The 14,681-nt window shown below is 37.5% G+C and overlaps 2 protein-coding genes across 3 annotated transcripts in view; both read left to right on the forward strand.

Moving 5' to 3' along the window:
• The window catches only part of GTPBP10 (GTP binding protein 10), a 28,900-nt gene extending 27,247 nt beyond the window's left edge, over positions 1-1,653 (forward strand). For both annotated transcript variants that reach the window (XM_027574745.2, XM_027574746.2), the window contains one exon: positions 559-1,653. In XM_027574745.2, the coding sequence (XP_027430546.1) occupies positions 559-809 (251 nt within the window). In that variant the 3' untranslated portion in view covers positions 810-1,653. The remainder of the gene's footprint in view (positions 1-558) is intronic.
• A 2,782-nt stretch (positions 1,654-4,435) lies between these two features.
• LOC113911485 (E3 ubiquitin-protein ligase TRIM13-like) lies at positions 4,436-6,429 on the forward strand. The gene has a single exon (XM_027574154.2). It carries the CDS (start codon positions 4,833-4,835, stop codon positions 6,054-6,056), a length of 1,224 nt encoding a protein of 407 aa, XP_027429955.1. The 5' UTR covers positions 4,436-4,832; the 3' UTR covers positions 6,057-6,429.
• The last annotated feature ends 8,252 nt before the right edge of the window (positions 6,430-14,681 follow it).

Raw genomic sequence — 14,681 nt, forward strand, 5'->3', positions numbered from 1 at the left:
AGAGGAAAAATTAATATAATAACTGTCAGCCCCTGTGGGGTGACAGATTGGACTCATCTGAAATGATCTCCCCTTAAACTGTCGCCAAACCTTTTCAATTTTAGTATGGCTCCTAACACCAGTGATAATAAGCCTGTAGTTTAGGGCAGCTAAAGGCCACCTGTGTACTGGGGCAAGCTACTATATCCCAGTCATGAATGATGAAAATCTGTGTTGCCTGATTTCATTGAACTCCTCCAAAAAAAGCAAATTTATTGCTTCTGTAAGTAAATCATGTATGATTATCTTTTATTTGTACTTAATTTGGTTTAAAATACATTCATCCAACAAATATTTGCTAAGCACCTATCGTGTGCTAAGAATCTTACCATTGTCATTTGTAAAAACAAAAGTTTCTGAAAGCTTATTAATGAGGGAAGGAAAAAAGGATTAAAAATAAGGTACCAAAGGTACCTTAGTACCAAGGTACCAAAACCTTGATTCATAAATCAGACCTCTAACATAGTTTTAATTTCAAAGACAATGAAAATCAGCTTAGTTTTGTGTTCCTTGTTTCAGATTTTCTGCATTTATTTGAAAAAAACATGATTCCAGAGAGGACCATGGAGTTCCAACATATCATCCCCATCTCTGCAATTACAGGAGAAGGAATTGATGAATTAAAGAACCATATAAGAAAATCTCTGGATGAACATGCCAATCAGGAAGATGATGCATATCATAAGAAACAGTTGCTTAATTTGCAGATTTCCAATACAATATTTTATAGTGATCCACCACCAAAGAATTCTGTTACTAGCCCCAGATAGATGTAATTTAAACCTATTAAAAATGATACCAAAATTATATTCATTTGGAAGTTTTTCCACAGACATGTATTTTTTAGAAGGTTAGTTATTACTAACCTTCTGCTATAAATGCCATAATTCAAGAACCATACCTTCTTGTTTTGTAGTTAAGTGTATAGATAGTAAAAAACTGAGACCTAAAAATGACAAGTTATAATTTTATGGCCAATCTACCTATAATAAAATCCTCTGATATGCCTGTATTTATGATGTCTCTAGTGAGATCATTTATATATATATAATTACATTATATAAATATAAATATATTTATATTTAATACTAAATATAAAATAAAATATAAATAAAAATATAAAACAAAATTAAATAATACATTTATATTTAATATATAAATATACAGAAGAGCATTCTCTAGAATATTATTAAAATGAGCAACCAGGTTTTGTTTGTTTTTGAGTCTGTCATATATCTGATTCTACTAAATTACCTTTTTTGGAAAACCTCAAAACCCTAAATTTCAACATATGTTCAGTGATAATAAAGATCACTAATAATATTTAACAGAAACCAGCAGGTAGATGTTTACAATTTCACCTTTTGGAAATTTTTCTTTCTTAAGTGAAAGTATTTTTTCCTGCTTTGAAGCAGATTGGTATATGTCTCATTTTCTTGCATTCAAATCTGTCTTGTCTATTTTCATGTTTTAGTAAAGAGAAGTAATAGGAAGTGCAAAGTTGAAACAATATTTTCAATCAGTATATTAAGATTAAGGGCGCCTGGGTGGCTCAGTCGTTAAGCATCTGCCTTCAGCTCAGGTCATGATCCCAGGGTCCTGGGATCAAGCCCCGCATTGGGCTCCCTGCTCAGCAGGAAGCCTGCTTCTCCCTCTCCCACTCCCGCTGCTCGTGTTCCTGCCTCTGTCAAATAAATAAATAAAAAATCTGTAAAAATATATATATATATATAAGATTAAAATTTGTAAATTTCTAAGTTTCAAAAATATAATTGGACATTTTCTCTTCGTAAGTTTTATTATAAAATATATATGTTCATTGTAGGAAATAAAATTTAAACCACACAAAATCTTGAAAAAAAAGTTCCCATCTTCCTACATTGGACCCTCTGGTCCTTCCCAAAGAAAATCACTGTTAATAGTTTCTTATATTCCTACAGAATTATTTATTCATTTATCTTTTTACTAAATGAGTTCATCATGTAAACCTTTTCTAAGTTGGGTTTTTTTTGTTTTTGTTTTTTTTAAATAGCAAGTTAATGAGCTTTTAAAAATTATACTTCAAAGGTGCTTTTAAATTATTAGAAATTATTTTGGGATTTAAGGCTCAGTGAAGCCTTTACATAATGGTAATAAGTATTACATAAAAATGATGTCAGTATTGTTCTACTTAAATTTCTTCTGATGTGACACTGAGTTTTTACGAGCATTATTTCACTTTTATTTGTTTTCTGTTCTCCACTCCCACGTCCCATTCGAGGCCCCAGATTGGTGGCTTTTTTTGTATTTCCTTCATTGCACAGGTATTTATTGAGTGTCTCCCATGTGTCAGGCACTGTGCAAGCCACAGCATGTGCAATGTTAAAGACAGGACCTGCTGCCCTTATGGATCTCACATTCACAAGCAGAAACTGCAGGGTAATCGATTAGAATAGCCTGGTTCTGCTTTACATCAAAGAAATGAGTGAGAAGAGCATTTGGAATTTAAACATCTGTACTGATCATTCTGACCATGTTTCATTTTGGGTATGTTTTACACTTACAACTTTAGTATCCTTTTTCTCTTTTTTATTATTTCCTAAATATAAAGAAATAGCAATGTGAGGTCAGTTTCATCAGGTGAGTTTCTGAAGTTCTGACACCATAATCTTACTTTCTGCTATGGCAAAGGATAGTAGATACATGCTGAGAATTAAGAGGAATTATATCTTACTTGCTCTGTCAGTAGTGGCCAGGTTACTACTCTACAACTAACTGAAGCATTGTGTTATGTAACTCACTAAAATGTTCCATGATTTGTATTTTCTAGTTACCGAAAGTTGATAGTTTTTATTCTAAACAGGAGAAAATCTGGATCCCTTTTTATTTTACAAAAAAATACATTTTAAAAACTTAAAAGATTTATTTTGAAATATACTAACATCTCATATGCCATTTATTCTGTCCTTAAGCAAGATTTTTTTCATTTTCACCTTTCAAAATATATATACTTTTTGGAAGACTTAATTTTTATATTACTGAATAGCCAGGGTATCAATGTGCTATGTATAATAAATTTTTACCAAGTCCCAGTAGTTCTTGAAGAGCTTGCTGTGTCAGATTCATTTACATGATGAATTTTAAGTTTATACCACCAGACACTGTCAAGTATTAAGTATATCATACTGTGAGGTTGGATTTGTGCTTCGAAGATTTCACCTATGAATAAAAATGTTCCAGAAATAATTGTTCTTTTTGCAGTATATATCCATATTATTCTTATCATAGCAAAGTGAACTTTATGGAAAATTAATGTTATTTTAGATTTTATTTATTTATTTTAGAGCGAGCATGAATGGGGGGAGGGGCAGAAGGAGAAGAATAAAGAAGGACAAGCAGACACCGCAGTGAGTGCGGAGCCCTATCCGGGGCTTGATCTCACAACCCTGAGATTATGACCTGATCCGGAATCAAAAGTCTCAGCCGCTTAACCCGACTGAGCTACCCCGGGGCCTCTAATGTTTTCTTTTAAGTGGTAAACATGTATTATCTAATCGGGGGGGGGGGGAAGTCTTCATAATGGGAAAAATCGGGCCAAGGGTATTTTATTTCAGGTTTTATCTAGTTAGTTTTCTTGTAAAGTTATATGTCATTGTTTGCTTTGGGAGAATGGAGTACAGAGATTCCTTTGAGAAAGTTAATGAGAGCTAAAGATTTTTTTTCTTGCCAACATGTACATAAACACATGGACTATTTTCTAAGTAGTTTCATAGGGTTTGCAAAGTTCAGATAAAAAAAATCAGTTAAAGGTAAACTCCCTCTAGAAATTTGTAATATCATTAAGTTACATTAAAAATGTTTCCAGCGCCTGACTGGCTCGGTCAGTAGAGCTTGGGACTCTTGATCTCAGGGTCGTGAGTCAAAGGCCCACGTTAGATGCAGAGCTTACTTTAAGTAAATAGATGGATAGATAATAAGTGACAGCTATTTAAATAAAAGCACACGTAATAAAATTTTTTTAAAAAATGTTTCAAAGCAGCACAAGTTAGCTCACAAACTATAGCTTAAAAATGAAATGAAAATTAGCAGTAGTTTAGGGGAGGGTATGTGCTATGGTGAGCGCTGTGAATTGTGCAAGACTTGAATCACAGATCTGTACCTCTGAAACATAATACATTATATGTTAAAAAAAAAAAAAGATAGCAGGAGGGGAAGAATGAAGGGGGGCGAAATCGGAGGGGGAGATGAACCATGAGAGACGATGGACTCTGAAAAACACTGAGGGTTCTAGAGGGGAAGGGTGGGAGGATGGGTTAGCCTGGTGATGGGTATTAAAGAGGGCATGTACCGAATGGAGCACTGGGTGTTCTACGCAAATAATGAATCATGGAACACTACATCAAAAACTAATGAGAGTTATTGGTGGCGGTTGTTGACACCGGAAGGACTCCCGCCTCACCTCACCCACCGCCCTCCACCCCCACCCCCACCCCGGGAAAGGCGAGACTCGGGAGACAGAACAAAGGCGAAGCCCGGCCGAGGAGGCGGACCGAGGTGCCGGGAGAGGAGGGCGGTGGGGCTGGGCACGGCTGGCGCCGCGAGTCCGTTTTGCCGCGGTGCCCAGTCGGTAACGCGCGGTCCCCGCTGCTGGAGCACAGGCGGCCGGGTGGCTCCAGGTGGGGCCCCTCCCACGACCCCCCAAGCCTCGTTTGATTGTCAATCACAACGTGAGAAAAAAACAAAAACCTGATTGCTTTGTCCTGGGAAATAGTAACCCTGACGAATACACCTGCTCGCAGGGGACAGAGGATGTGATGGAGCTGCTTGAAGAAGATCTCACGTGCCCAATTTGTTGCAGTCTGTTTGATGATCCGCGAGTTTTGCCTTGCTCACACAACTTTTGCAAAAAATGCTTAGAAGGGATCTTAGAGGGGACTGTGCGGAATTCCTTGTGGAGATCCTCTCCATTCAAGTGCCCTACATGCCGTAAGGAAACTTCAGCTACCGGAGTCAATAGCCTGCAGGTTAATTACTCCCTGAAGGGTATTGTAGAAAAGTATAACAAGATCAAGATCTCTCCCAAAATGCCGGTGTGCAAAGGACACTTGGGGCAGCCTCTCAACATTTTCTGCCTGACTGATACGCAACTGATTTGTGGGATCTGTGCTACTCGTGGTGACCACACTAAGCATGCCTTCTGTTCTATTGAAGATGCCTATGCTCAGGAAAGAGATGCCTTTGAGTCCCTCTTCCAGAGCTTTGAGACCTGGCGTCGGGGAGATGCTCTTTCTCACTTGGATACCTTGGAAACTAGCAAAAGGAAATCTCTACAGTTACTGACTAAAGATTCAGATAAAGTAAAGGAGTTTTTTGAGAAGTTACAACATACATTAGATCAAAAAAAGAATGAAATCCTGTCTGACTTTGAGACCATGAAACTTGCAGTTATGCAAGCCTATGACCCAGAGATCAACAAACTCAACACCATCTTGCAGGAACAACAAATGGCCTTTAACATTGCTGAGGCTTTCAAAGACGTGTCAGAACCCATCATATTTCTGCAACAGATGCAGGAGTTCAGGGAGAAAATAAAAGTAATCAAGGAAACTCCTTTACCTCCCTCTAATTTGCCCACAAGCCCTTTAATGAAGAACTTTGATACCAGTCAATGGGAAGACATAAAACTAGTAGATGTGGATAAACTTTCTTTGCCTCAAGACACTGGCACATTCATTAGCAGGATTCCCCGGAGCTTTTATCAGTTATTTGTGGTAGTCATTCTGCTTAGCTTTCTTATTTTCTTTAGTCCCATCATATTCCTAGAAGGGTCTTTATTTGATGAATTCACAAGTTGGAAAGACCATCTCTCAAACTTCAGTTCTTATCTGACTAAATCAGCTGATTTTGTAGAACAATCAATGTTTTATTGGGAACAGGTGATGGATGGGTTTTTCATTTTCAGTGAAAGATTTAAGAATTTTACTTTGGTGGTGCTGAACAATGTGGCAGAATTTTTGTGCAAATATAAACTACTATAAAATCTGTTGCAAGTGTACGGTTCTCTGTCTTTTGTTAGAAATTTGTTAAAGAGCTGAGTGGTAGTTCAGATTTGGTCAAGATTTCAGTCAGATATCTTCCTGCAAAAGTATTCCTTTCAAAAATAATGTCCTATACGTGTTGTTCAAATTAGGTAGCATAAAGATAAATGTGAGATTTAATACTAAGTCCTGAACCCTCCTTCCTTTTTAAATAGTGCTTTTGTAATACTCCTCCTACCCCCAATATTGGTTGTGTTTATGCTATGGAAAAGAGGTGAAAGAAGAGCACATGATCTAATATTATGTAAATGAGGTAGTGTAACAGTGATTGTTCATTTAAACATGTAATAAAGACTACTCTTGTAAAGCAAAACAAAAAATGATGTATGGTGATTAACATAACATAATAAAAAAATTAACAGTAGTTTAAATTGTAAACCTTATACAGAAGGCATTTTATTTCAAAAACATGGTAACATTTTGTTTGAAGACCAAGTGGTGAATTGAATTTAATGTATATTTTTAAACCTTTGAGTATCTCAAATTTAGTTTAAATCTGTCTCTCCTAATGGAATAGACAAGTGAAGCAAATCGAGAAACAGTACATTGTCTGTGCTGGTAATAATATCTAACACTAATGTTTCCATATGCTGGGCAGTGTACTGAGTTCACAAATATCTCTTTTAAACACTACACTATATTGCTTTTTGGTCATTTACTAAGTTGGGTGGTGGGTACATGAATGTTTTGGGTTTTTTTGTTTTTTTTATTTGAGGGAGAACCAGAATGAGCAGAGAGGAGAGGGGCAGAGGGAGAGGGAGAAGCAGGCTTGCCGCTGAGCAGGGAGCCCAATGCAGGGCTGGATCCCAGGACCCCGGGATCATGACCTGAGCCGAAGGCAAACGCTTAACAGACTGAGACACCCAGGCACCCCTGTTTTGGGGGTTTTTAACCTTTTGGGGAGTCTACTGTATTTTATAATTTAAAAAAATGTCTTTGCCTTATAAGAGTTTATACCTTGGGAATAAGCCATTTAGATAAACATAGTTAACAAATGTTGGCCGACAACATGCTGTAATATTTACTGCAAAGTTAAATAATAATGAAAAATTTATTTATTTTTCTTAAATAGCTATGTCAGAGAAGCATTGTATTTGTTTTGTTTTGTGATTGGAGCTTGACAAGTTGAGGGAAAGTATCAGAGGAATCTCTTTAGCTGTAAGTGGGTGTCACAAGCCAGCTGAAGGAAAAGTAAAATCAAGTAGGTAATAGAAATGAGAAAAGGAGAGAGAAAAGAAAGAAAAGCATGTATATTGGAAAGTTGTAGTACTTCCCTGTGGATAATTCAGGAGTAATGTGGGTTATTGCCTCAGTTGTCTGTCAGAAGGATGAAAAAGCCAGGCGCAATTTCAACTACCATTTCTGACCATAACAAATCATTAATTTTAGGCAGTTCTAATTTTTGTACTTTTACTGTTTCTCATTATATGACTGTTGCTTAATTAATAGTTGTGGAAGATTTCAGAGAAGCAGTCACCTTTGTTTATATTATTAACGTGTTTATAGTAGAAATTAAATTTGTTGGGTTGCCCCAGATACTAGGCTATGTGAAGCACAGCTATTATTTGAACCCAGTCCTCTGAAATACTTAGAATTTGAAGAACAGCATATGCAGTTTATATTATAATTAATTTTGGAGCAATATATGGCAAAGTTGGGGTTTTTTTTCTATTTATTTTGTAAACTTTAAGTGATTGAAAGTTGAAAGGCAAAGGGCAAAGCTTCCTTTGTTCATGGCACATATTTCAATATATTTTTCTGAAACTGCCAATATCCTCTGACCAGTGCCTTCATTTTCTTATTTGTTATCAAACATTATTACTGGTATTATTCCAATATGAAAGGCTTTAAGAAGACCATGGTATAATTTTCTTAAGAAAAAGGGTGTGATTATAAATCTAAAATATGCCTTCAGTTTTATTTGGATATGGTTTGCTACAAATTGAGGAGATTGAAAATACTTTAAATCAAGAGCAGGCATTGAATAGAAGCTTCTGGCTTTCAGTGGATTTGCAACATGATTAAATGACAGTAGATAAAAGCCTCTGGTCAACCAAATCCTAAAGGGGAGAAATAAGAGTACTATAGAATAATTGAGCCTCGGTTTCAAAAACAAATCTTAAGGGGCGCCTGGGTGGCTTAGTTGATTGGGCGACTGCCTTTGACTCAGGTCATGATCTCAGGGTCCTGGGATCGAGTCCCACATCGGGCTCCCTGCTTGGCGGGAAGCCTGCTTCTCCCTTTCCCACTCCCCCTGCTTGTGTTCCCTCTCTCGCTGTCTCTCTCTGTGTCAAATAAATAAATAAAATCTTTAAAAAAAAAAACAAAAACAAATCTTAACATGAACTGGTACTACCTTGAGGTCAAGAGAAATTATAAGAACAATATAATGTGCATGCATGGCCTTTCCTATAAAAATAGAAACCAGAAAAACTCACCTGCTTTAAAGAAGCATTTATCAAGCGTTTATCAACGTTTACCAACGTTCATCAAAAGTTTAAAATACAGGTTTATTTGTAAAAACTAGATTAAAAACAGTGGCGGTGGAAGGAGAGGGTAATAGGCATGGTAAATGACAAAGATTTATAATACCTGAATGCAATTATGGGCAAAAGCCTTCAGTTATCATACTTTAAGCGAATTCTTTTGTACAATTTCCTTCCCTGGGGCACCTGGGTGGCTCAGTCCTTAAGTGTCTGCCTTTGGCTCAGGTCATGTTCTCAGGGTCCTGGGATCGATCCTGGGATCGATCCTGGGATCGAGTCCCGCATCGGGCTCCCTGCTCAGCCAGAAGCCTGCTTCTCCCTCTCCCACTCCCCCTGCTCGTGTTCCCTCTCTCGCTGTCTCTCTCTGTCAAATAAATAAAATAAAAAAACTGATTAATTAAAAAAAAAAAACTTAAAAAAAAATTTCCTTCCCTCACTCCCCTATTCACCAGTAACTTTATTAAAGAAGATTGGAAACAAGTGCAGTCATCCTACCTCTTTTATAGTAGACAACAAAGTCCTAAACATTTTTAAAGTGACAGCTCACTGCTTGATTATCCAGAACCTTCTTTCCTTATTTCTCGTATTAGTTTGCTAAGGCTACATTAACAAAGTACCACAAACTGAGGGATTTGAACAAAAGAAATATATTGTGTCACAATTAAACTAGAAGTAGGAGATGAAGGTACTGATGGAGGTGGTTCTTTCTGAGGGCTGTTGAGGGAGATTCTCTTCCGTGTCACCTGCCTAGCTTCTGGTGGTTTGCAGTGTTCCTTGGCTTGTAAAAGCAACACCCCAGTTTCTGCCTTCATCTTCACATGGCATTCTCCCAGTGTGTGTGGTTGTCTCCAAATTTTTCCTTTTTATAAGGAAACAAGTCATGTTGGATTAAGACTCAAACTAATGACCTCTTTTTAACTTGATTACCTCTATAAAAACCCTGTCTCCAAATAAGGTTACATCCTGAGGTATGTTGAGAGAGGACTCCAACATTGGAATTTTTGAGGAACACCTTCTACCCATAACATTCCCCTACTTTTCTCTCTATACTTCCCAACTTCCCAATTAATAGATATTTATTATTTTTTATTTGGTAGTCTCCTCTAAAAAGTAGTATATGGGGAGGGTTTTTTTTTTTAAGAGGTATTTATTTCGGAGAAAGAGCATGCATGGTGGGGGGGATGGCCAGAGGGAGAGGGAGAGGGAGAGAATCCTAAGCAGACTCCCTGCTGAGTATGGAGCCCGTTGTGAGGCTCAGTCTTAAGATCCCGAGATCGTGACCTGAGCCAACATCCAAGAGTCGGACACTGACTGAGCCAACCAGGCGCCCCCAGAGTTTTTTAAATTAATCTGTATTTGTTGAGTTTCAGTCAGGGACTTGAAAATACTATGGTGAGATATGACTAACACATAAAAAAGGAATATTACGTGCCAGTTAGTTTCCATTTGGAGTTGATACATGTAATTTACAGAAGATAAAATTATTCAGACAAGGGGAAAGGTAGGTAGGATTTGAGTGGGCAGAAAGGGTAGTAGAAAGACATTACAACTTCAGGAATAGCTCCAATAAGTGTTCAGAATAAAGTTTTAGCTGCAGAAATCCAAAATAAAGAGACTGCCCTGAATCTGATGAGTTCTGACTGGTGACAACAACCTTTTGGGAATATCCTCCACTTACTATTTCTTGATTTTGAGCACATTATTTAATCTCTTTGCATCTCAATTTTTTTGTCATTAATATAGATTCATTGTGATTAAATTAGATAATTCATAGAAAATATCCTTGGAATGTAATAAATATTGAATGTTCTCTATTATTTTTAAATCTACATTAATATATATGTAAGGAAATTATTGCACATATCTTAATGTGAAGAGGTAAGGGCTTAATTTTTTAAAAGATTTTATTTATTTGAGAGAGCATGAGCATGCGTGTGAGTGGGGGTGGGCAGAGAGGGAGGGAGAGGAAGAGGGGAAGAGGGAAAGAAAGCTCAAGCAGACTGTGAGCTGAGGCTCCACACAGGGCTGGATCCTATGACCCTGAGATCATGACCTGAGCCAAAACCAAGAGACCAACGATAAACTGACTGAGCCATTCAGTCACCCCAAGATGAGGGCTTTAAATAGGATTGTGACAATTCTTTGTATTGAATAAGGGACAAATGGATATTTCAAAGAAAGAATCAGGATGTGGTTCCTAATTTGAGTAAAAGGTATGAAGAAGATGTCAAAAACAAAAGAAGATAAGAAAGGGGAAACCACTGACAAAATAAGGAATGATGGAAGACATAAGCAGAACAATCATTATTTTTTATTTGGAGAATGTTGAAATTAAAGTAATAAGTTAATCATATGAGCTGGTAATTAGAAATAGGACTGAAGTTATGGAAAGTCTTAGCCAGATGTGGATTTGGGGAGATAAAAAACAGATTGCCCTCTGAAGAAGTTTTTATTGATAGGGCCCCAGGACAGAGCCTTTTGATAATGGGGGAGTGAGGAGGAGAAAGTGAAAGCAACAGGTAGACAGGGAACAAATCAGGTAAACCAGAAGAAGAGTAGAAATGTTGGTGTTTCCAAAAATGAGAAAGCAGAGTTTAGGAAAAAAAGAGGCAATCAGAATTGTGCAGGAGGTAGACGAGAATGAGGACCAGAAAGAGACCCTTGGATTCAAATAGAAAGAAGTGATTAGTGACTGTGGCAGGCAGAATATTGGTCCTGTAAAGATGTCTTCATCTTCATCTTGAGAATTTGGGAATACATTCAGTTACATGGAAAGGGAGTATTACAGTTGCTCATCAGATGACCATAAAATAGAGAAATTATCCGGGGTAGTCCGAGTGGGTCAAATGTTATCACAGTGCTCTTGAAAGATGAGAGATGCAGAAGAATGTCAGTGATGTGATTTAGATGTTGAAAGATTCAAGCAGCTTTTGCCGAGTTTGAAAATGGAAGGGGATCATAAGCCAAGGAGTGCAGGGTCCTCAGGAGGCTGGAGGAGACAAGGAAAGTCTCCCCTGAAGCCTCCAGAAGAAATACAGCCCTACCAGCACCTTTAGTTTAGCCCAGTAAGATCTGTGTCAGGTTTCTGACCTCCAGAACTGTAAAATAATAAATTTGTGGTTATTTTAAGCCACTGAATTTTATAGTAATTTGGTACAGTGATAATAGGAAACTAATACAGTAAGTAGATATTTGTAGAATTTTGGTGGTGGTATATTGCAGTGAATTTGTTTTAAGATTTGACTTACTCCTTAATGAGTCTCTGTTGAGAAAAAATGGAAAGCCAGGATTGTTAATTGCTGATCTAAAGTCTTACCTAGGGGCATCTGGGTGGCTCAGTCAGTTAAGCGTCTGCCTTCAGCTCAGGTCATGATCTCAGGGTCCTGGGATCTAGCCCCACATTGGGCTCCCTGCTCAGCAGGGAGCCTGCTTCTCCCTCTCCTCCCCACTTGTGCTCTCTCTCTCTCTCTCGCTATCTCTCTCTCAAGTAAATAAATAAAATCTTAAAAAAAAGAAAAAAATAAAGTCTTACCTAAAGTACTTCTGAGAATGATATTCTAATAATCTAGTTCCACTAGGGTACATAAGTATTTTGTTCTATCTTTGCTATACTAAAGGCCAGGGTAACCATAGATGTGAACTTATCAACAAGTTTAGAAATAGTTCATCACTTCCTTTTGGTGCTGTTATTTTTTTTTATCATTATAATCAACTACATATTCATCCCAGCTAAAATCTGCTAACCAAGTTAATTCATCAGTGATTATGAACTAAATTTTAAATTGATTTTGTATAGAGTTATTGGATTCAATTCAGTTTTATAGATGAAAGAACTGAAATTCAGAGCAAAGAAGTAAGATATGCTGTGTCATATTGCTATCATCCATCTGGCTGGCCTGTGTTCAGAGATCCTTTTACCCCCAATCTTTCTTTCTCGTAATTACATTTCTAGGTCTAACTTTGGGATTGGATTGCTTCAGGCCTTAGATAACTCTATCCATCCTCTGAAGCAGTATGGAAGATTAGAAGGTGGTTATAATGGACAGATAGTGAGTGGCCTTTTCCCCTTTTCTATCACTAACAAAAAGTTCCTCGAGAAACATAAAATGAAGAATGGTAAAAACAATGTCAGACACTGTTGTAATCTTCTCTATGTATAGTAACTCATTTAATCCTTACCATTATTTTTTTGATGTGGATAACATTATTACTAAAGGTAAGATCCTGAGCCAGAAGGGGGTTACTTAACTTGTCCGAGTTAAATACAGGCAGAGTGGGATAGGGATGGATGCAACCCTTGACTTTTGTTTAAAACTGTGATGCTTTCTACTGGGTATTTACCCCAAAGATACAAATGTGGGGATCCGAAGGGGTACGTGCACCCCGATGTTTATACCAGCAATGTCCACAATAGCCAAACTGTGGAAAGAGTTAAGATGTCCATTGACAGATGAATGGATGAAGAAGATGTGGTATAGATATACAAGGGAATATTATGCAGCCATCAAAAGGAATGAGATCTTGCCATTTGCAACGACGTGGATGGAACTGGAGGATGTTATGCTGAGCGAAATAAGTCAATCAGAGAAAGACATGTATCATATGACCTCACTGATATGAGGAATTCTTAATCTCAGGAAACAAACTGAGTGTTGCTGGAGTGGTGGGGGGGGTGGGAGGGATGGGGTGGCTGGGTGATAGACATTGGGGAGGGTATGTGCTATGGTGAGCGCTGTGAACTGTGCAAGACTGTTGAATCACAGATCTGTACCTCTGAAACAAATAATACATTATATGTTTAAAAAAAGAGAGAAAAGAAGATAGCAGGAGGGGAAGAATGAAGGGGGGGAAATCGGAGGGGGAGACAAACCATGAGAGATGATGGACTCTGAAAAACAAACTGAGGGTTCTAGAGGGGTGGGGGTGGGAGGATGTATTAGCCTGGTGATGGGCATTAAAGAGGGCACGTTCTGCATGGAGCACTGGGTGTTATAGGCAAATAATGAATTGTGGAACACTACGTCGAAAACTAATGATGTAATGTATGATGATTAACATAACATAATAATGAAAAAATAAATAAAACTGTGATGCTTTTCTTCAAACTTTTTATCTTGAAAAATTTTAAAGATACAGAGTTGGAACAGTAAATGAACACCCATACACTTCCTTTCTCTAGATTCAACAATTATCAACATTTGCCACATTTACTTTATCTCCATTTGGTGTGTGATCATTTGAAATTAGTACGCAACATGACACTTCAACATCCTTTTTTTTTTTTTTAAACATTTATTTATTTATTTGACAGAGAGAGACACAGCGAGAGAGGGAACACAAGCAGGGGGAGTGGGAGAGGGAGAAGCAGGCTTCCCGCTGAGCAGGGAGCCCGATGCGGGGCTCGATCCCAGGACTCTGGGACCATGACCTGAGCCGAAGGCAGAAGCTTAACGACGGAGCCACCCAGGCATCCCTCAACATCCTTTATACATATAAAATACATCAGTCCTATACAAGACTTCTGAAACCTTTATTTTAATTCAGATATTCACTAATGCAATACTTCATATTTAGAAGCCACAAAGAAAGGGACAGGATAGTTGGAACTGTGCAGAAGAGTAAAGTTACTTTAAATATCTAATAGCTAGTTAATGTGCTCAGTGCTTTGCCTGTATTTAGTCCCTTAATTTTCAAGACAATTCTATGATGTAGGTGATCTTATTATCCTCATTACAGATAACCTCAGAGAGAGGTAACTTGCCCAAGGCCACCCAACTAATATGGAGCAAAACCCCATATTAAACCAGGCAGTTAAATATATTTTTAAATATTTAAAACAAAGGATGCTGAAGTGTTCATGATGCCTATCACCTTAGTGATCACACACACACATAAGTGGAGATAAGATAAATGTGGCAAATGTTGATAGTTGTTGAATCTAGAGATTAAGCATACAGGTTCATCGTACTATTCAAGTTATCTGTATCTTTGAACATTTTCAGAATCAGTTCTAGAGTTTGAGCTTTTCTACTTGTGCCTTGGTAAATGCTTTGTGGAAAAAAGTATTTAAGGATTTTTG

This window comes from Zalophus californianus, chromosome 12 (assembly GCF_009762305.2).
Source record: "Zalophus californianus isolate mZalCal1 chromosome 12, mZalCal1.pri.v2, whole genome shotgun sequence".
In the NCBI taxonomy this organism is placed as follows: domain Eukaryota; kingdom Metazoa; phylum Chordata; class Mammalia; order Carnivora; family Otariidae; genus Zalophus; species Zalophus californianus.

Excerpts from the sequence above, each read along its gene's own strand:
- LOC113911485 (XM_027574154.2), top strand. The coding sequence starts at position 4,833 with ATGGAGCTGCTTGAAGAAGATCTCACGTGCCCAATTTGTTGCAGTCTG.